Genomic DNA, 23,122 nt, shown 5'->3' with positions numbered 1-23,122 from the left:
TATAACAGCTTCAACTCTTCTGGGAAGGCCATTTTTGACCATTCTTTCAGAAGCGCATATGTGAGGTCACACACTGATGTTGGACGGGAAGGCCTGGCTCTCAGTCTCTGCCGTAATTCATCCTAAAGGTGTTCTATCACGTTGAGGTCAGGACTCTGTGCAGGCCACTCAAATTCATCCACATCAAACTCTCTCATCCATGTCTTTACGGAACTTGCTCTGTGCACTGGTGCACAGTCATGTTGGAACATAAAGGGGCCATCCCCAAACTTTTCCCTCAAAGTTGGGAGCATGGAATTGTCCAACATCTCTTGGTATGCTGAAGCATTCAGAGTTCCTTTCACTAGAACTAAGGGGCCAAGCCCAGCTCCTGAAAAACAACCCCACACCATAATCCCCCCTCCACCAAACTTTAAACTTGGCACAATGCATTTAGACAAGTATCGTTCTCCTGGCAACCGCCAAACCCAGACTCCTCCATCAGATTGCCAGATGGAGAAGCGCGAAACGTGTCTCCATTGCTCTAGAGTCCAGTGGTAGTGTGCTTTACACCACTGCATCCGATGCTTTGCATTGCACTTGCTGATGTATGGCTTGGATGCAGCCGCTCGGCCATGGAAACCCATTCCATGAAGCTCTCTACGCACTGTTTTGAGCTAATCTGAAGGCTACATGAAGTATGGAGGTCTGCAGCGATTGACTCTGCAGAAAGTTGGTGACCTCTGCACACTATGCCCCTCAGCATCCGCTGACCCCACTCTATCATTTTACGTGGCCTACCACTTTGTGGCTGAGTTGCTGTCATTCCCAATCGCTTCCACTTTGTTATAATACCACTGACAGTTGACTGTGGAATATTTAGGAGCGAGGAAATTTCACGACTGTACTTGTTGCACAGGTGGCATCCTATCACAGTATCACGCTGGAATTCACTGAGGTCCTTAGAGCAACCCATTCTTTCACAAATGTTTGTACAAACAGTCTGCATGCCTAGGTGCTTGCTTTTATACACCTGTGGCCATGGAAGTGATTGAACACCTGATTTCAATTATTTGGATGGGTGAGTGAACACCTTTGCCAATACTGTGTATATCACTGAAGGAATTCAAACCTTCAATCGAAACCTTGGCATGTAAAGAAAAAGAAGAGCCAGTTGGCAGAACTGCAAGTTTTTTTAAATGTAGAGTAGGAATGCTTTTTCAAATAATCAAATCCTCAGAAAGTCGGCGAAAAGTAATTTTCTCAGTAGAATTCACTGGTTTCTACTTTGAAATGTGAACAGTTTGTGGTTTGCCCTCTATGACAGTAAATTAAATATCTTTGACGTTTAAAAACACCATCACTCTGGAAACTTATAGAGGCCACTTTTCTCAATTAGTTGTCATTTTTCAAACCAGATCAGTAACAGTGAACATACATTGGCAAACAATGTCACAGAAAGCACCATCTGATTTGTGTGTAACAAGGCAGCAAAGACAAGGAGACATATGCATTGAAACATGATCAACAGCAAGACATATTAGGGAGAGATGAAATGAGAAAAAAGGGTCTAAGAGGCATCAGAGGGGTTTTTGGGAGAGCAAAGCATGAGATGGGGACAAAGGGCAGTGAGAGAGGAGAAAACGAGGGGCGGAACGGCTCGAGCAGCCACTGCATTCCGACACGTCACATTCCTGTTCACATCTGGCTGCAATACACACGCTCGCCATTACTGACTATCCCTCACTCCCCTTCACAGACACATAAGACCTGAAGGTCTCTGACCTGCATATGCACAGGCATGCACGCACAAATCCACATACATAACAACCAAAACTTGAATGCATTTCGAAACTTTACAAACTGCTTTCTCTCTTTTTTTTCATCATTCTGTCAGAAAAATTGTGTCTGCTCCGTTTTATCTTATCTCATCAAGCGTCTTTCCTGCAGAGCTGCAGCAGTGGTTCTGTAGGGTGGCTGAAGGTATTCAAAGCTGCCCCAATTCCTTGGTGACTCAGCACTATTGCATGTTCCCATACACTCCCAGGGAAACTTGATCCCAATATTTACAGGCATACACACATGTGCTCACACACAGAGGAACAGGAAGTACAGGGAAGACTAAATCTGAAAATGTGTGTGGTCCGTCTGGAAGCGTGCACGTCTCTCTGGAGGGAAGGGGAGTGGGTGGTGGGGGAACGATGAGGCAGGGGGCTGAGACGATAAGAGACAGGTGGACAGGCCTATGGACACAGACTGAGTGTCTCCGCTCCGGGCAGTACACTGGCAGGTGGGAGCGTCCGTCAAAATTCATGCAACACAAGTGCTGTTGTAGGGACACTAGCCAGCGGCAAAGTGTAGCCTGAAAAGTGGCTGCTGTCCATGTGTGTGTTAGTTTGTGTTGGGTGTGTTTGCTTACTGTCAAAGTGGTCATGTCTCTGTTTGAAGGTGGATTGTAGGTTGGTGCTAAGCCTGGAGACGGGAGCTTTGATCTCCGTGTGGCTCTGCTGGCTCAGCTTCTCCTCCATCTCCACTGTGCAGCAAGAGAAACCCTGCGGACACACTTTCAACGGGGCTCCTGCAAGAGACGAGGAGAATACACTGTCATCACGTGACCATCAAAAGTCACATAAATACAAAATACTTTCAGTGATGTTAGATGTTAAAAAACTAAAACAAAAAAGTTAGCACAATTTAAGATTAGCACAATGTCATGCCTTTGTCTGGAAGGAAATCTTTCAAATTACCGAGTAATAACTTCACCCCTCACCAAATCACATGCACCTTGGCTGTAAAAACCCCCTTAACTGCACTTAAGTGGATTAATTGCAACACTCAGCTCAGAGCAGTCTTTAGCCGGCCACTTTATAGAGCCTTGCTCTTATCCTGGCACCGTCCCATCCTGATTGATAGTTCAGCGCTGTAGCTTTCCCTTAGTGCTGTGTCCTTCGACAAAACAGACTTTTAAGAGGAGAGGATTATCTCTTCACCCACTTTGACTCCAGCCATGTGCACATTGATACAGATAAATCTAAAAAGGCTTTTTTGCAATCACTACGGCTTTGTGTCCAGCTCAATGTGTGCCCCCTCTTGGTCAAACGGACGACTCTACAGATTTCTCAGTTTTAGTACTAGAGGAAATTGTCTTGACAATTATGGTTCTGGTATCGCTTCCCAAACATCCCTCGGAGTCTTGTAATTTTTCTTTGCTGTGACACAATGGTACAGGAATAAATCCATAAATAAATATGAAGTTAATAAATACTTCAGTGCCTGAAGTGTCAGTGGACCCCATTCAGAGCAGACACGAAAATGTCAAGAAAGGCCATATCTCACAATAAAGAAAATGAGAAAAATTCTTGGATGCATCCTCTTAACTGGATCCGCACATAACGCCGAGTCTATTCTGGACAAGGACCCATCCTTAATCATGGGTTTGTGAAAATCCATTTAGTATTTGCTGTGCTATTCCACAGAAAAAACAACAAACACAGAAAACAACCTCCTCGACAGAGATAAATATTCCAACATTTCGAAACTACACATCTTTCATTCAAAACAAACATGTAAATAGTGAAGGATCAGGGGACTTCCTGTCTTCATCGTTAAACAACCACCATTGTCGATAAACATCTATTTGAAATTAAAGTGATAAGTGACCAAATGAAACACAGTTGGCTAAAATAAAATCATGGACCTCTCTGGGTTTAAACATTGTTCAAAACATTTGGGATAATGGAAGTAAACAACTAAACAATATGCATAACAAAAGGTCTAGTCATTTTTAGATATTTTAAGAAAAGTTACATATCATATCTTTATTTAATGGACTGTAATATAATCAGTATGACAATAACTATCTGTTGTAGCCCTAAAAAAATGTCACAGAAAGCACCAGCTAATGGTAAGAGGAAGAGTCTGGGGTCAAACAGAGAAGTTTTTGCCTAGTGACAAATGAAGATGGGACAAAAAGCAGTAAGAGAGGAGACAAAAAAAAAAAAAGCATCAGGAAAATTAAGCTTTGTCCGTCTGTTGTAAAACTCACAACCCTTTCACAAATTAATATGTATGATTTCCATGAACAGAGATGCTCTCTTTTACAATGCTTTCTCTGTACACACTTTGAGAACAGCATAAATCCACTTGCTGGAAACAGTGAAAAGCTGCTTGCTTAAGTGGCTGTTGCATGCCAGTCGGGAGAGATGTGAAGTGTTTTTCTGTTTTGGAACTTCAGTGCAGTTGGCAAGCTGAAATTGCTTGTGTAGAGTGACAACCTTCAACTGTTAAAACATTTTCAAAACAGATCTGCATTAACGTGGAGGCCAACAACCTAACACAACCTTCTCTGAGCTTTACTCCAGTTTCTAATCAAAACCTTTATTCAAAAACTAAATCCCCTCTTTGATAAAACAGCAAGTGCCAACTTTGTTAGAAGCAAGTTTGACATCCAATTAAAAGGAGGGTCAGCAGAGGATGAATGCAAAGTCGCAGCTGCAATAATGTTTTGTTTTAAATGTGGCTGATGGAATTCTGGAAAACACAGGGATCCTTTCACTGCATCCAGGCACCAACGGCCTGTTTAGTTTTCCCCACCGGCTCGTGCTCACTGTGCATGCACAGGTTACTGCTACTTACTGAGCTGCTACATTGTACTGGAGCTCTAACACTACCTGTAAAGTTATCCAGCATCCAAGACTTATTTAGCCTTAAGGGGCCATGACTTCACATGGTTATTTGTGATGTTTCTTTTATAAGAAACATTAACAACAAAGCTGTTGGGAACTCAAAATTGTGAACTAAACAGGTAGCTGGGTCTTGTAACATTGATTTTCTTTCCTGCTTATTCTTTAATTTTAACATCTTCATTTTCATCTGTTTTGAGTTTGTATTTTAGGACAAAGTTTTTCACAGTATAAAAACCCAAGCAAATTCCTCCAAATGATGACAAAAGACAGGAAAAGTAATGTCTGAAGCATATGAAGCACCTTAACTACAAGCTACCACAATAATGCTATATATTGATGAATGAACAGGTAAAGAATTGCTTAAGATTAGAGCTGCTGCCAACAATTATTTTCATTATTGATTGATCGGATGATTTGTCTGATGATTGTTCAATCGATTAAAATAACTGTGTAAAACGCTCACAATCACAATTTTGAGGAGCCCAAAGTATGTCTACAATGTGCTTCTTATGTTCAACCAACAGTCTTTGGACTGTTGGTTGAACATAAAAAACAGACTAAAACAATTGAATCATTATTGGTGGCAACTTATTTTCTTTCACTCAATGAATCGATTAGTCGACTAATTGTTACAGCTCTAGTACAGATAACTGCATTTTCTCACTTTTATTTCTGCTCGCTTCAGCATGAACACTGCTGGTTTTTCTTTTCAGTTGTTAACTTTTCTCTGGTTTTATTGTTGACTGTGGAATTTGTCTGCTACCTTCACTGCTGGTCGCCATGTTTAATATGTCACTATAACAGCCAGAGCCATGTAGATTTGTTTCTCTGTGACATCTTTAGCTTATCTTAATTCCATGTGTACATGTTATATGAACGCCCATCAAGCTGTATTAGAAAAACAGGCAACTTTGGTGACTTCTGTTATTTTACACATGCATATCTTAGCACAGATTGTAAATCAGACTTCATTCTAGCGTGGACTTTTACGGTAATCACATTTGCAAACACAAACCATCTAAGACCATCAATCTCAGCAGCACAACATGTTCAGAGAATTTCCTTGCATGTCTGAAATAGAATCTGAAATGTTAAGAAATCAAACTGCAGGGTCACAAGTGACTCATAGCAGTACAATCATCTGAACAGGGCATCAGAGGGAGGGATGCACCCTGGCGCCATAAACTGGACCCCTCTGTCTGGGATCAAGTCCAAATAAGCTTCAAGTCACTCCTTCTCTCACAGTCCTCTCCCCAAACTCATCTCTCTCCCTGCAGTCCTTACCCATTCCACCTGACCCTCTCCAATATGAACGCAAACACACACACACACACACACACACACACACACACACACACACACACACACACACACACAGTTGGCAGCCCCTACCTAAACATATCCACACATCACATCACTGCTCAACACATGGCTCTTTGTACCAGCGTGATTGGAGGTACAGGGAGCAGCACACATACACTTACAGACACAGTTACACACACAGACAGAACTTTTAGGTGAAACAGTCCTCCAGTCTCTCCTCCAGCAGGGCCCCCTGCTTGCCAGCAGCACATACAATCAAAAGGCCTATATCCACGTGGAAAATAGCCCTAGTTACCAAAGTACACAAATAAAAGTGAGATGGTCAATATTTCACAGGAATGTCTGCACAAATGTCACATTGTTAGCTCAAAGGATTAGGTCTCTGAAAACTGAAGATTCTTAGCTAATGCATACTTTGTGAAAACATTTTGGCAGCCAATTCCTCAAACCGCTGGGAGAGAAAACGGCCCGGCTGGAACACAAAAGAGAGCGAACGCTTAACAAGAACAGTTAGATCCTATAAAAATCAACATCATGCCGGACTTTGTGTGACATATTTCAGCCTCGCTATTTCACAATAAGTTTGGTCAGTGGATTCATCAGTCATTCCTCTACCATCACTCAGTGCGTTTACATGACACTCAAGAAAACCGAATTACTGCGTTAGTCTGACTATGAACGGATTTTTAAGATGCATGTATACACCTTAGTCTGACTAAAATTGGACCGGATCGGATTTCTCATAGTCGAATTACACCACGTAGATTATTCGATTGAAAGTCGCATTACTCCTGCATGTATTGAGATTGAGGAGTCACGTGCTGATTTGGGTTGATCTGGGCGGGGTCTGAGCCGGTCGGCCATGATGGTAGGAGACGCTATCGGTTGTCAGGGGCAACGCCTGCAGAACTTCACAGAGGCGCGACTAAACAGTCCAGAGCTCTTTAATTTCTGCGCATTTATTATTTCGGCGGGACAGAGACGGATCTACGAATATGAGAAAGAAAAGGAAGAAAGTAAAGCAATGCAAAAAGATAAGGCGAAAGAAAAGGGACCTTACAGGAACAAGCTCACACCAAGCGCATAACAGCGGTATTTGGAGAAGCTCTCGGACATCCAAAATATCGACCCATACGAGCTCCCTGCAGCGGAATGGCACAGAGACCTGGATCATTTACCTCCATGCACATACATGGACATCGTCAGTTACCTTGTTTTTGGTGTAAGTTACTACACAATGCAGGAGTTTAAAAGCCACAAGTCTTTGGAAAGTTACGAGACTTTCTGCTGCGGCTGGGTGCAGGACTTGGCCATCTACAATCCCCGGGGTGGTGAAAACAGCGTTGTACCAGCAAAAAGACATTTTTAGAGAATGTACCCGAGTGAAAATGCAGAGAACACACTCTCATCGACTGGGGGGTGTGATCGAAAGTAAGGTCCTTTCTTCTTATTGCAGCCAACCAAGCAATCCGGCGTCTACTCGTCAGGTCAGAGACTTGCTTTCCTTATGCTGTGTCCATTTCGGCAACCTAAACTGTATCCCATTGTTCCTATGTTTTCCATATGAATCGTGTGAGGTACTGAATCAGTTTTTAACGCAGCAGTGACTTCCAGGCATGGAAGAACAGTGCGGAATTGTAAAAACCTCCACTACTACAGAGTTAAGGACACACGTAAACAATCGTGTTTTGCCGCCGGCATCCTGCCATCATGGCGGAGAGGGGGAAGATCCCGCGAGATCGAGGGAGGGGCTTTGTACCATGACGACAACTCCTCACTCTCAATATATACGTTTCCAGCAGATCGGATCGGATTTTGCGTTCTGCGCAGGCGCTAGATTTTTCCCCAGGGGCCGTGAGCCGGAAGTAGACGGACGGCGACGGCGGTGGCGGCTTTCCTCCGAAATCACCGCAAGAAAGAGCGCCAGAGTGCACCTAGTTTGTGTAATTATCATGTACACCATATACGAAGTGTACAAAGATGTAGCTTCGTCTCGCTCTTCGTACGCCATCTTTCTTGAATGCCGAGGCAGCTGGTGACGTAAAGAGGTCAGCCGGAGGTGCGCCGTTAACACTAGTTGAAATGGGTACAGCGCCACCTAGCGTACCGGGGTATGACATGCTCCGGCCAGTAATTTGATTTTCTCACCGGCATGTATACTCGGATAATTGCAGTTGTCCGATTGAGCAGCATAGTCGAACTATGACTGTAATCTGACTAAGCTGTGCATGTAAACGTACTGACTGGCATGAGGAGTCTTTGTGTGATGGGTGAACTGGCTCTCAGTTGCCTTATGGAGCTCCTTTAAAGGGCCTCTCACTCCTAAAACTTCCCAAGTACTTTAAGATGCAATAAGACACAGAGTCAGAATATTGTTCAAGTGGAGCTCAGAAGAGGAAAACTACCATTTATGGTAAGGGCAGCATCTTGTAAACAAACATGTGAATCTGTGTCATGATGTTCATCAGCTCTTCACCGCTTCTGTGCCTTCCCTTTGTGTGGGGACCACCATCCCTTTTAAATGGCTCATAAAATAAGTCACTTCCCTTTGACATTGTCCTGCCTCTCAAACTCTGTTCTCGGAGGAAGGATGGTGGGGGAGGTGAAAACGCATCATAGACAAAAACCAGATTAGACACCTCACCGCCCCCTCTGCCTGCCATCGTGTGCCCCTGAACCAGACGGACCTCAGGGTGCCCCCCACCTCTGCCTCGACTGCCACCACCCTGCAGGCTTAACCAGCAGGGTCAGGGGTTAACAGCCACTCCTCTGAGAGAGGTTCTGTCCTCTGACCCCCCCTGACCGCCAGCCAGCACATCCACCACACACAGTAACTCCCCCCCCCCGTACATACGAGCAATCAAGGGCTGAAAAAAGTCGCAAACACATGCAAAAGACATAAATAGAAAACCTTGACACTCATATACACTAATCTCAAGTCATAAAAAGATTATTTCTGTACCCTTCTAAAGTGTGGACATTACTAAAACTGCTAAGTGAGCCGCAAAGGAGCCCGTGGGGTATTGTGTCACGAACTGTTCACTGATGTCTGCCACTAATTGGAGCCTGGATGTCTGTGACTGAACCAAACCTCTGAGCTTTCACACGGATGTCAACATTTGTAAATAACTAAACGGTAATCTGCACAGTCTATGTACATACTAATTCAGTCCCAGTGGAATGCAGGTAATTCTAGGCATTGAATACTGGTGCAATTTAACTTAACATTAACATTAAAATGTGTGAACATGCTCCAAGTTGGCCTCATTTAGCTTCAGAAGTCCAGTACATAACATTCAGCACCTAACATATGCAAAAGTGTCAAGTATGCACAACAACACTTATGAATACAAAGGTGGACTATTAATTGGCATATTACCCTCCGTGCTGTAACATGTAAAGCAGAGGGCTGCCAGTCTACCGAGCATTACTCACACAGACTGTTGTAAATTTGCACGCCCTGCAGCCATAACATTCTCCTCTTGCTTCTCACCTCTGTCTAGGCTGTAATTATCCGGGGGGGGGGGGGGGGTGTTACAGGATTGGTGCCATTTGTTGGATAACTTTCTGTTCGCCCCATCCTGTCATGCACTGTTGACTTATGGTCTTTTGAGAAGTCCACGACGTTACCTTTAAGACGTGAAGGTTCGGTCATAATAAGAGTAAAAATTCTAAGTGGAATAATAAAAAAAACGAGCAAGGTAAAGGGACATGAGGTGAAACCACATGTGAAAGGCGTGATTAAAAGGCTTCATATTTCATTTCCAAAATGATAGCAATTTCTCTAAGTTATTTCCCATCTTAAATTCCTTCCTGTTAGAGCATGCTGTCAAATAACCCCTTTCTTTCATCTGCAAGGACGCAACAGTTGTGGTCTGTATGTGAATAAAAAAAATATAAAAAATTCCTTTACTCATTCAAAAATATCATTTATCCTTTTGGGTGAACCAATTAGTGTCTCAGTCAGTAATTCAATGTATCAAACGATTCTGATAATGTGGCCCTCAATAAAGAAAAAAAATAAATAAATCTGCAGTTTGAAAGCTTTGCTTTTATCAGCTTTCAGTAATAACTTTGGAATGGAAATGATTTTGTTCCAAAGTTGGTGGATTTCATTTTGAAATCGAACCCACACATCTATTCACACTGATGGAATAAATATGTTCAAGGCTAGGCTCCATAATTGTGCAGGGTTAAGCAGGGGAATCTCACGCATGAGATCAGTCTTTTGTGTTTCAAAACAAAATACGCCGAAGTCAAATTATAAAGCTTGGAATACAAAGCATCTGAGCCACCAGCGTCCTGTTGAATACCACAAAGTTTTCATAGTGCAGTCAAGAAAAGAGCTCTGGTACAAGATGATATTTCCCCCCATATTACAAGAAATCCCTTCAACTAGGCAAGCCGACTAAGAGCTAAGTCTTATTTACAACCTGGAGGAGTAGCTACAGGGGGAGGGAAGCTTACAAACATCCACACATTCACGTCAGGCTGCTGCTCAGTACAACCGCAGACTCTTGCTCAAGGGCAGCATGCCAGCAGTAGTTGAAGGAGGAAAAATGTGTCTTGCTCATGTCCCCTCTCCAGATTTTTCCTAGCTCCTTTTTCAGCTACGTCTGAGACAACCCGACTATTACTTTACTGCCATCAGTGTATTAAACAGAAGTACTAAGGGGCCATCTACATGGAAACGTTTTTGTGTGTAAACGAACATGTTTTGCACCTTTTTGGCCGATTGTCCACATGGATCCTGTAAACGCACTTTTCTGAAACATGGTCTCAGGGTGGAAAAATCCGAAAATGCTGCCCTTGTGTTCTTGTGTGGACAGCGAATCCGCATACTTTGATAACGCCATCGCCCCACCCCTTGACCTCTCGCCTTCAACCTCTCATAACAACAACAACGGCGGACTACATGCTTGTGTTCGTGCCACAGAAGATATTGAGCCTATTAAGGTTACTCGGGCTAAATATTATGCTCTTCTGCCACTAGGCTGAGCGAAAAAGGATTATGGACAACTGACTAGCCATTTTCGTCTTCTTCTTGTGTTTGGTTTCTCCCTCTGCATGTTTGTATACAGTGTGCAAGCTTAATGCGCATGCTCCGTCTCCTCTTCTCCATTTTTGGTGAATTTCAAGCGCCACCTATATGACTGGAATATGAACTACAGCACATTGTGTATTTCACAATGAAAGTGGGCTAAAGACCTGTGTTGAAACCGTGCAAAGGAGAGTGAAACCAGTGAAAAATTCAAAAGCAGAAAGAACTAAACTGAACTTTAAAATAAATGTAACACACATCCATGTATTACATCTATCTTACACACTTACATGCCATGTACATGGGTGTCCCCCTGAGCTATAGCAGAATTACCGCGGATGGAGGGAATGTTCAACATTCTGCTGTAAGCGGAAACCATTATTAGAGACTTGCCTGTTCATATGGAGACAATCAGGGCAGGGCGATACTTCCACCTACTCCATTTCTACAATTGAGCCTCTTACAAAAATAGAGTCATGACAAGTTTATAGCAGTTTTGGCCAAACCAATAATGCTTTTCAGCTCTCAGTTCATTAGGAATGTTTCAAAGAGCCTCGAATGTGCTGGCACAGGACTTCTGAATGTTACTGAAGTGTTTTAACGACACGGTGGGCAGCAGAGCCAAACTTTGTCCTTTTCTTTGCTCAAATGTGTTAAATTTGACTGCTGTCTCCAAACATACGTGAAGAACTCACATATAAATGTTGTTATAATAAATGTTCAAAAGGGTTTTGTAGACAGGTGTGATCAAGGATATTTAAATTGTGAACACATACAGAGGAAATCCAAGGTAAGGAGGGTTTTTTCAGTATCTGTGAGACATTAATGTTGGCTTCAGAAGACACCAGTGTTTGGACAAATAACTATCCATCTCCTTTAGAGACTCATTTTAATGAAATCTGTTCTTCACAATTGGTTTACTGCTTAGTTTGCACATTCATTCATCTCTTTAGTGTATATCTACATGTACTAAGCCTCAGTGATTAGATGCTAAACTAACTAAAAATCTCACAGTAAATGACAGGAAATGCATCCAACTCTGCCTCAAACTCTAGCATGTAGCATTTATCATGTCGCTTCGTCACTTGGCATGTAGCCAGCTGACCGAGAGTAGCCATCCCTCACACGATGAGTCGCTAATGTTGATTTGCCCCCCCGATTCAGCATCAACCAGAGCTGTTAGAGGTTGATGTGAAAGCACATCAGTACACTCATAAATAATCAGATCTACCACTGGGAGGAAGCCTCTCAGCAGTGGTGAGCTCAGGAAACACTAGCACTGCTTGTGACATGAGAGATTTACTCCACTAAGAACAATGCTCACCATCCATTTATGAGGCAGGAAGTTTTGGTTTAGCCGAGCACTCTCTGGAGTGAGTATTCTCAGCTCCGCAGTGAGCCACAGGGCTTTGGATAATGTCTGTGTAAAATGACGTTTCCTTAAATAAATCAGTAATTAGAATCTATTCCACTAGACAGCTGTCAAAACAATAAACTGCCAAAAGTTGCTTGTCACATGGCACGACTACGATGAGAAAGAGAGGCATGTCTGCTGCGGCACAGCACGAGGCAGAGCAGAACTCATTACAATCTCCACGTCTCATCGACTGATTTCTACACAGAAGTGCTTTTCTGCCACAGAACTCTAAACACAGACCATTTCTCATCCAGACTGAGAAATTGTCACATTTAAATGTTTATCTCTGCCGAATCTTCCACATTTTGTCCAACATGTGAGTTATTTTCACAAAGGCACACAAACAAAGATCACACTGGGATCCATACATCTGAGCCCTCTGCCACCAGAGTCCATTTCTGATTACTAAACCAGTCGGGGCCTCTGACCAATTAAAACTCTCCATTTGTGAACATTCCAAAATGCTGTCATCCATGAACATTTACCCAGAAGCCCCTGGGGAGATTCCACAACATTGCCCTGGCCTCTCGCTCTGTCTGTTTCCCTCTCCCGTCCCGGCACTGCATCTCCAGCTTTGTCTCCCCACACAAAAGCTCCCTGCCTACACCACTTCCCAGGTCACTGTTTTGTCAGGGTTTCAACTCCCTCCTGCACCTCCCCAAGTACATTGAACAAGTCGAAAACCAAATTCCAACCACTGGGGCTCTTCTCAGTAGTTCACCTGAAGCACAGTTTATATGAAGTCTCTCGTGGCCAAACAAAAAATCTGTAGGATGGCCGCGTTTGATTCTTTTATCTTTTCATGCAAGACAGTGTGAGGTAACTTTAGCTGCTGATGAATATGCTGGACAAGGCAAAAAAAAAGACAATTACTCCTTACTACAGCTGTAATTAACGACTACTTTCATAGTCGATTTATCTGTCAATTTCTTTCACAGTGAAAAGATTACTTCCCAAAGCTCAAGAATTCCTTATCAAATGTCTTGTTTTGTCAACAACTCAAAGAAATTCAGTTTACGGTCACGAAGGAGTAAAGAAGAGAATCTGTAATCATGGACTTTTAACTTTTTTACTATGACTTTAACAGATTAATTGATCATTAAAATAGTTCACAATTAATTTAATTTGACAATCAACAGATTATTTGACTAATCGTTATAGCTGTGCATCTCACCACCCAGGGGGAAAAAAGGAAAGAACATTATTGCGTAGAGAATATTTGGTGAAACCATGTCAGAGTTAAAGCGTGTGTGAAAACAGAACATTAGATGGGAGACCAAAGAGGGGTGAAGTGGGAAGGTTACAAGGACTTAGAGGTCACTAATCTATACAAGTTAATCTGCTTTCTGTGTCAGTCCTTAAGCAATCTTACCACAGCATAACATGGTTGTCTTACTTGACAGTAAACATTTGGACCACAATGAGCACTGAGGTCTGCCAGAGGTCAAGAAATAAAACAATCAAAGCAGTGAAGAAATTAGATCATAAAAACGTATGGTTAAACCCAAACACTTGAGCCAGTTCCATGTTGAGCTATGAGAAAGCCTGAGGCCATGATTCATGTTAACACAGTTATGAGGAGTTCTTACTTCAAACAGAGGTGGTTTGTTTCAGGATGAGACTGGATTTGGGCCACTTTCCCAGCGAGCTTCACACAAACTTTCTGCAACTTGTTTGACTTCCTACCTGGTAAATACAGCAACCACTGGTGATTGGCCTGACTGCCTCTGTGCAAGCCCAACCACTCAGCTACGTGATTTTAACGTGGGCACCGATAACTTGTACTGTAAGTTCTACAAATTCATACATACAGTAAAAACATGACAAAACATTTACATGTAAATAAAAACATTTTCCTTCATACCTTGGGCTGCAGCTATCTATTGATTATTCACCAATTAATCATTTTGTCAATTAAGTGTGAAAAATGCTCATTACAATTACAGATAGCCCAAAGACTCCATTTACCCTTACATTTATAAGTTAAAAGCAAATGTTTGACATTTTTTGCTTAAAAAATGACTTTAACAATTATTTGATTTTCAAATATACCATTTTTGTAACAATCCATTGTGTAGCTGTTGAATTTTGACCAATTAACTAGGCATTTGACAGCAGGACAAAAAAAGGGTTAAACTGCAACCTGGTTCCATCACTGAGCCGTGAATCTTTTCCAAACAACACCATCATCTGTCAGAGGGAGTTGGAGGCAATGATTCACGTTAACAACTGATCTAATCTTTCACCCTTTCCACATCTTTCTTTCAGCTTATGAGCCTTTTGATGGGCCGCACGGTTGCACTGTTTGATCTGGTGTTTTTACTAGAGATTCCACCTTGGAGCTTTTGCCTGGTCCGTGTGTGTGTGTGTGTGTGTGTGTGTGTGTGTGTGTGTGTGTGTGTGTGTGTGTGTGTGTGTTTGTGTGGAGACGTGAGCGAGTGAGCGAGCGAGAGAGAGAGCGAGAGAGAGAGAGAGACAGAGAGAGAGAGAGACTGTGTTATGTTTAAGATTTGCAGAGACAGGCAGAGGTTTTGCAGACAAACGGAGAGGACAAGTTACAGCACAGCATGATTATCACAAGGGAAGAGAAGAAGGAGGAGAAAAAAAGTGGAACAAAAGGCCTTCCTGGTTTGTCCCTCTACACCAGCCCTCCGTCTTTCCACTGACTCAGGGCACACAAATGAAAACAGACTTTAAAGGAGAAGATGAAAAACACTCTTTACTTTAGGCCAAGTGCTTTACCATGGGACCCTGCGCAAACACTGTTGTACTGTCAGAGAAATGGACTACTGTTGAGCTTACAAATAGGCTCCTCTTTAAAATGTGCTTCACACACTGCTCAAGAGCCACGCACTGCACTGTCGACTTGAAAACAGCCTTTGTGGCCTAGTCATATGCATTTGCGTGTGCATGATTCACATAACAAATGATGACACCCCTCCCTCCCTCACTTCATCTCCACTTAAAAATAATTTTAAAAATCCAACTTAGTTGAAACATATGAAACCTTTAAAAGATTTGACACACAAACAATACATTTCATCGTTGCCAGTAAAAGCCAGCAAACCCCTCCTAAGGACAGGGAACTCTTTGACAATGTTTATAACAGACATCCAAAAGCAGCTGAAGTCCACCAGATGTTGAGGCAGGACAGGGCTCAGCAAAGCCCCCCAGGCAGAATGAGGTCAGGTACAAGATCATGTTTCTGGAAGCTCAAAGCTACAAAAGGGCAACAAAGATTCTGATATACCTGTTGGGCCTTACGAAACTGGACACCAGCGGAGGCGGTGGGAAGAGAACCACTCATTGCCGACTGTCAAAGGGACTAGAAAGTCTAAACCTAACGGTACAATAGTTTAATGGGCCTCAGTCATGGATGGCTCAGTCCGTTCCTGATGATATGTACTGAACGTGTCAATAAATCAAAGCTACTTGCCATTCCAATGATGTACAATATTTCAACCCCTAGTGAGTTGACTCACATTCCCACATGGCGACTAATTTTTCTGCCAGCAAAAACCACCCTAAAAACACACTGACCAAATGATTTGCAGCTTTGGAGCCATCATTTAACCAAGTATTTGATCCTTTGATGTGTGCAATTTTTTTTCCTTCCCTCGCTTATCGGCCCTCAGCCAGTAGATTTTCTGCCATTGTTTTTTTATGTTTTAAATTTGAGGTTTGATGACCTGCTTTTAACACATGGCATCGACTCGTCAAATTCACAAGGCTGTGTGAAGCAGCCAAAGACCTGCCTATTGCTTTTTTGTTTGACAGAAGAAAGGACTTTCAAAAAGCAAAAGGAGAGAAACCAGGGGTTTTGTTCTCAAACAATATAATTTAGAGGAAAATAAATCCAAGGGCGAGCCTACCAGCACACAGAGGGATTAGGTAAATATTAGGAAACCTATTAAGCTAACTGCAGTTTGGAAAAGTGAGCTAAGTGTGAGTGACTGCCTCGTCAGTGGGAGTCTTGATGTAGGCCTTGGGAGTAATTAGCAGGGATTACAGTTCATCTGGCCTGCACCCAGCACTGGGGTTTCAGCCCAAACACCCAGGCAAGTCCCTGGCTTCACTCCCTCACCACTATCCCTAACCACACGGGCCTCTTGTGATTCACACAAATCCTTATGATGATCACGACTATCAACAGACATCAAACCCACTGCAGCTTCATAGGAAATCAATTAACCTTGGTTGAGTTACACCTACATCACAACTGCACTCCCCCCACTGGCAGCGATACGGTGAGATGACCTCAGCGAGTGAGCAGAGTAGAAGAGTGGGTTCATGCTCCACCCCTGCAGTTTGAGATCAGAGCCCATAGGCCCTCGCCACACTCCTAACAGATGGCTAAGAGACACCAGCGTCAAAGTGATCAACACAAAGAAGACGCACGGAGGCTCGAATATCAGAGGAGCAACCAAAAATACAAAATAAAAAAAATCACACCACCAAGCCCAAGGTTTACAGTCAGCTAAATAAACATCTTTAGGGAAAGATTTCAACATGCTTCCATAATAACCACAAAATATGTCACATACTTGCTGTATTTGGTTGATCGTTCTGGTGACTGAGTAAAAGAATGAGAGGAGTGCTTTTCAATGTGCAGTGCATTACGCTTGTAACGAAATTTTAGTTAAATATTTGTTCAGTGCATGCTCCAAACCTCAGTATGTTGGTTCAAATTATTCAAAAAAACATTTATTTAATATCAGACACTGAAACACACTTTGTCCTTTATAGCGTGCAAGCGGCTGAAAATCAATATGCGTCCTCATGTCACAGACCTGACAGCTAAAGAAAGTGTAGGACTAGCTGTGATAAAAACAACTCACAGTCTACTTAACATGGATGTATTCACACAAGTCTAAATTGCTAAACTAAACATTGAGAAAACTAATTTTGTGATTCAGTTTAATAAATGTCAATTTCTTAATGCTCTGTGCATCATTTCATCTTTTTTCCCACTTGTTCTAGTATACTTAAATACTCTTGTGTACTTGGTTTCAGAGTTGAGAAAGGGTTGGTGCCACCTTACTTTTAGACTTCATAACAAACCCATGAAGAGCTGAGTGTTGACAAGAACGGTGAAAGCCTTTGTGCACAGAGAAAATGGCAAATGTTTCAAAGACATTACAGGTAGATGGGCTGAGTTGAACAGGGCACCTAAATACCAGTAAACCACGTTTGAGAGTGAAAATAAAGAGGAAAGAGGAAATCACCCAGGGATGAAGAAGGAAAGATTAGGAATGAAACAAAACCTCCCAAAGGAGCTGCTAAAGAGCGAGCAGGGAGAGCAGAACATGAACTGATATGTCAGTCGTGACAGGCGGGGGGAAAAAAAGAGGACTTTAACAGCATGCAAACAGGACGTGTTAACATGGAGTTTCAGGGGCTGCTCCCCTCAACTCAGAGCATACAAAAACCACAAAGCCATTTCAGGATTTCTCAGTTTGTAAAAGACGAGGACCCACACAGATCGATCAAATAATAGTCATGTTTAACTGTGTCCACTCATGGTATAAAAAAAGTACTGTGAGCCCACTGTGTTAAAACCTTTTATTTTGTTAGACAGACGCGTGAGCTCACAGAGGAGCAGGCTCCGTGTACATGCCTGTATGACTGAGCGAGATGAGTCAGAGTGCATGTATGCTCCTAGTTACCTCCCCAGATTCCCTAAGCCTGTGTCACATACACACGCACGCACGCACGCACGCACACACGCACACACACACACACACACACACACACGCGCGCTCCTGCCTGACCCACCAGTCTCCTGGATATTCAGTTGGACTGGTAAAAAAACTTTTCCTGTCAGTCAAATCCCCCCTCTCTCTCCGTACATCTCAGTCAGTCCCTCTGTGCTCTCTTTGTTGCCGTGTGTTCCCAGCTCCAGGGCTCCCTATGTGCGGGTCTTGGTGGTCCGGTCTGGAATGTGGTGAGGAGGGGGGAGGCAGGGCCGCCTAAAAGGGGGTGCTCAATTGTTCCCACACACAGCATACACCCCCCACTGATCTGTCGCTCACTTGGCTATTTGGGGGGGGGGGGGGCAAAGCAAAGGATGCAGAGAGATGGAATTACGGACACTCACTCGACACACTGCTATTGAATTGACGCTACACTTGGAGCATACTAAATGAGTGTAAGGGGGAAACTTAAGCTTCCAGAGTCCTACATGTTGAAGAGGAAAGCAAACAGCAAATCAGAGGTGTTGAATTACAAAATCATTTCATAGACTAGATTGGATCCATGCAACAAGAAAATTCAGGTAGACTCTGCCCAATTCTTCAACTTCTTCTATGCACAGCTTTTTTCATTTGCAGTGATAAGATAATTTGTTTGGGAGCTGACGATAAGGCAGCTGTTGCTGGCAGAGCAGAACAGGACACCACGAGCGCCCCTGATCTCAGAGATGCCACGCTGCGACCGCAGGAAGCTGATAACAGTGGCGAGATACCACAGAGCTGGCAGGCACGTGCAGCCGCTTGCACTCACTCCCTCCCTCCTTTGGCCCCCATCTGGATGCTACAAGGGGAAGCCAGGCTCCCCCTGGGTTCACAAGACCTCAGCCTCATGATACCTAAACTCAATTATCCTGAAGGCTTGCCAAACAGTTAGGGCAGGGATGTCACATATATAGGGCAGAGAGCAACAGGAACCATCACATTGTCACTGCTTTTAACTGATCAGCAAGCAAACTCTGACCAAATGCTTACAAAGTACTTATTGATCAGCATCAATCATACACTTATACTGCCCTTAAAGTAAAAAATATTCTGTGCAGTACTGTCCAGGAGCCCTGACCCTTACATCCTCTTGTAACCTGATGCAGGCAAAACAAAAGCGCAGGTCAACGATGAAGGCTGGGATTATTGTGTTTTCCCATTTTAGATTCTACTGATATATTTGGCATGTCAAAACACAAAAAAGCTTTTATTTTAATTTCAACACCTGCTGACACAAGAGGCATATAAGGCATGTGAGGAGAAGTGCTTTGAGACTAAGAAGCTACAACAGTCTATCCCATCGCTCTGGAATGTTATCAGAGATTACTGTTCATGACTTGGCCTTACTGCAGGGTGTTTATTCAATCTCAACACACACACATTTTCTTTGCAATCAACCATTGATATTAATGTTTGTGTAACTTATTCCTCATGGGACAAAATGATGATGTGCTCAGATGGACTTTTTATTTAGTCCAGATTTCACCATGACTTTGTGTGAAGCATTAACAGTACACATCTAAAACCACTGTATAAAACAAGGATAGCTCATCTTGTACCACTCAGTGCGTTTACATGACACTCGAGAAAACCTGAATTACTGGGTTAGTCCAACTATGATCAGATTTTTAAGATGCAGGTATACACTTTAGTCTGACTAAAATTGGATCGGATTTCTCACAGTCGGATTAAAACACCTAGATTATTCGATTGATAGGCGCATTACTCCTGCATGTATACGTTCAGATTGGATTCGGATTTTGCGTTCTGCGCAGGCTCGAGATTTTTTTCGCAGGGCCGTGAGCCGGAAGTGGAAGGATGGCGGCGTCTTTCCTCCGAAATAATCGCAAACAAGAGCGCCATCGTGCATCTAGTTTGTGTAATTATCATGTACACCATATACGAAATGTACAAAGATGTAGCGTCGTCTTGCTCTTCGTACACCATCTTTCTCGACTGCCAGAGTTTGTTGTTGCTGGTGATAGTGTTGCACGTTAAACCAATACTAAAAAGGTACCACAGTACCCAGCTGTTAAAAACAATACTTTTCACGTTTTATTAGTATCGGTACTTTATGAACTTTGTGTGACAGCGGGGCAGCGTTTCTGTGTGTGCAGATTCTCTCTGCTTCCTCACTGCCTGCAGCCAGAGTGGGCGTGGTTTCAAGGTGACAGACAGACAGAGCAAAGCGAGACAGACATGGCTGAGAGTGGCATGAGTGCTCCTGCCAACCGCCCTAGGCTTGTTGAAAAAGCAGACGCATGGAGCGAATATGGAAATATTTCACTTACGTTGCCGTCAGTAAGGGCAAGCCCACGGACACCACAAAGCCCGTCTGTAAACGATTCTTTAAATCCGTAATGACCAAGGGAGCCAACACGTCCAACTCAGCGAAACATGTAGCTGACAGACATGCAAACTTGTTCAAAGAGCTGCAGGATAGCGATAGATAACGTAAATATCCCCTGGATGTAAATCGAGCGAGTTTTTTTTTGTGACAAGCAAACTTTATTCACCATCAGAGTTGCACGAGGCAATCAGGGGTAAAGCTAACTATTTAACAGTCCGATGTGGTTCCACACATCTCTGTATGCAACTAAACGTTCACACTGGTAACATGAACTTTACCATAACATGTGCTGGTGTTCACAAGTATGTTTATAAGTGTTGATCAACAACAACACTTTTTAAATTATCTATTTTAAGTCAATCAGTACTAGTAATATAATCATGTACAGCATGTACATTTTTGTCAATAATTTATAATATATATTGTAGTTCATATTATTAGAAAATGGTCTGATTAGAGCACAGACCTCCACCAGGTCTGGGTCATTTGTGTTGTACTTTAGTGCACTAATGTAGTTTGCAGGCTAATAATCCAGGGTTTGAACTTATCAACATGAAATTCAAATTGCAAATTTCCCCTTTGTGGGACGAATAAAGTATTATCTTATTTTATGAATTGCCAGATTTACAGTAAATGTCATTTTTGTTCCTTATTGTTTATGCTGAATACTAATACCATTACTTTTGATGATATTTAGTATTCCGCCGTGGTATCGTTTTAGTATTGGTATTGAGATATTTTAGGCAGGTATTGTACCGAAGTCATAACTTTGGTATCGTGACAACAGTAGCTGGTGACGTAAAGAGGTCAGCCGGAGTTGGCTCCATTACCACTAGTTGAAATGGGTACAGCACCACCTATCGTACCGGGGTATGACATGCTTCAGCCAATAATAAGATTTTCACACTAGCATGTATACTTTGACAATTGCAGTTGTCTGATTGAGTAGCATAGTCCACCATGGCTGTAATCCAACTAAGCTGTGCATGAAAATGTACTGACTGATTCAAGACTGATCCATTTGCTACTACTGTGATGATTTTAAATGACTTTTCATATGTAACAAGCCTAATCTTAAGGGAAGTTTTGCTGCACTGTGAGTAATTACTTATTACTACCATCAGTCAGGCCTGCATGTGTGAATTTACCGTTGTTTTAGTCTCACCCATAGGTGTGGTTACATACTGTTTCTAAAATGGCACACCTGAATCTGTTTGATCCTTCTCTACCTGATGAAAAACCAGTTTGGGCTCAAAATGTTGTTCTTCTTTCATGTACTAATTAAGAGAAAACAAGAGAGGACAAAGGAGGATTGCAAGGCATTGCATCTGTTGATAGATGTAGCCCACAGTTATGATTGTTGGTCTTGGAATATAAATGAATGTGTTCCTACATGTATTAATTTTAATCTGTCATGTGAGTTGAATGTACACTGTAAGATAGATGGCTAGATGAAAAAGGCTGCCTTGTTTGTTTTTATAAAAAAAAAACAACAACTCTAAAAACACCATCTTTTATTTGTTTGACCTTTTGCAATACATAATATGCCCTCAAGAAAAACTATAAATAAATCGGCCTGTTAGCAAAGACCAACCTCAACATCTTGAATTCATGTGACTACACATAGACCTTCCATTATCCATGAGCAATATCTTAAAACCTCAAGGTTTTCTTGGAAATAAGTCACTTTAAAATTTATTTGAGATTCAATATCAGCTACAACAGAAACCCTGTTGCATCTGTATGTTAGCAGTACCTTTTAGACTCCTGACTCCTGATTCCTGAACAGAATGTAGGAGCAGGAAGGACTGGGGTGTTTAAAACATTGATCAGGGTGAATAATCACAGAAGTAATGCACTAAATATTTTCTACAACTAATTTTTAAAATAGCTGTACATTAAACTTCATAGCTTAAAAACAATGAAGTGATTCTTGATGATAAGACTTGCAAAGTGTTTCACATAAAACGAAAAGGGCCGTTGGAGTTTTATGGGTCTGACCTTGAGATGTCAGTATACACTTGGCAGGTAGTTTATTAGTTAATTATTAGAGGTGTTAAATTGCCAGGCCACAGTTCTGCAGAGCAGAGCCATTCAAATATTGGTCTTTGAGCTATAAAAACTCCAGCAGACCGAGTGTGTCCCAGTTCCCTACTCTTATCTTATCTGCTAAATGTCACAGCAATAACACAACCTGTTATTTCCCAAACCGAAATGATGCAGGGTGAACAGCCACCAGCTAAGAGGGAAGGAGCACTCACAATGTGAGACTGCATAATGTCTCATGCATACTGAGAGGCCAATGTGCTGAGGTCATGCACGCTTTGAGTTTCAGTCATAATGAAATGAACTGATTATGAGCAGGAGATGCTCCTCGTGCTGAAGGGAGGGAAAATGACCCTCTTCTCTTTGATCTCTCCTATTGTCCCATACCTGAAGCATGACATCAAGCCTGACTGCCAGAGTAAACCAAAACAGATTTAGCTTGAAGAGCTGAAAAAAAAGGCCGCGTAGCGTCAAGCCCTGCGTTGATGAGTAGCCTTGGACATGGCAGATGCCAATCTGGTCAGTGTTAACTGCTCTGCTTTCAGGCTG

At 42.5% G+C, this 23,122-nt stretch overlaps 1 protein-coding gene across 1 annotated transcript in view; it reads right to left on the bottom strand.

Annotated features, from left to right (window-relative positions):
* gpc4 (glypican 4) overlaps positions 1–23,122 on the bottom strand; it is a 37,390-nt gene that overhangs the window by 9,714 nt on the left and 4,554 nt on the right. Inside the window, exon 2 of the mRNA XM_030396788.1 lies at positions 2,399–2,557. Within this exon, the coding sequence (XP_030252648.1) occupies positions 2,399–2,557 (159 nt within the window). The remainder of the gene's footprint in view (positions 1–2,398; positions 2,558–23,122) is intronic.

This window comes from Sparus aurata, chromosome 18 (genome assembly GCF_900880675.1).
Source record: "Sparus aurata chromosome 18, fSpaAur1.1, whole genome shotgun sequence".
Lineage (NCBI taxonomy): Eukaryota > Metazoa > Chordata > Actinopteri > Spariformes > Sparidae > Sparus > Sparus aurata.
Note: the sequence above shows the minus strand (reverse complement) of the source record. Positions and strands in the feature narration are given on the sequence as shown.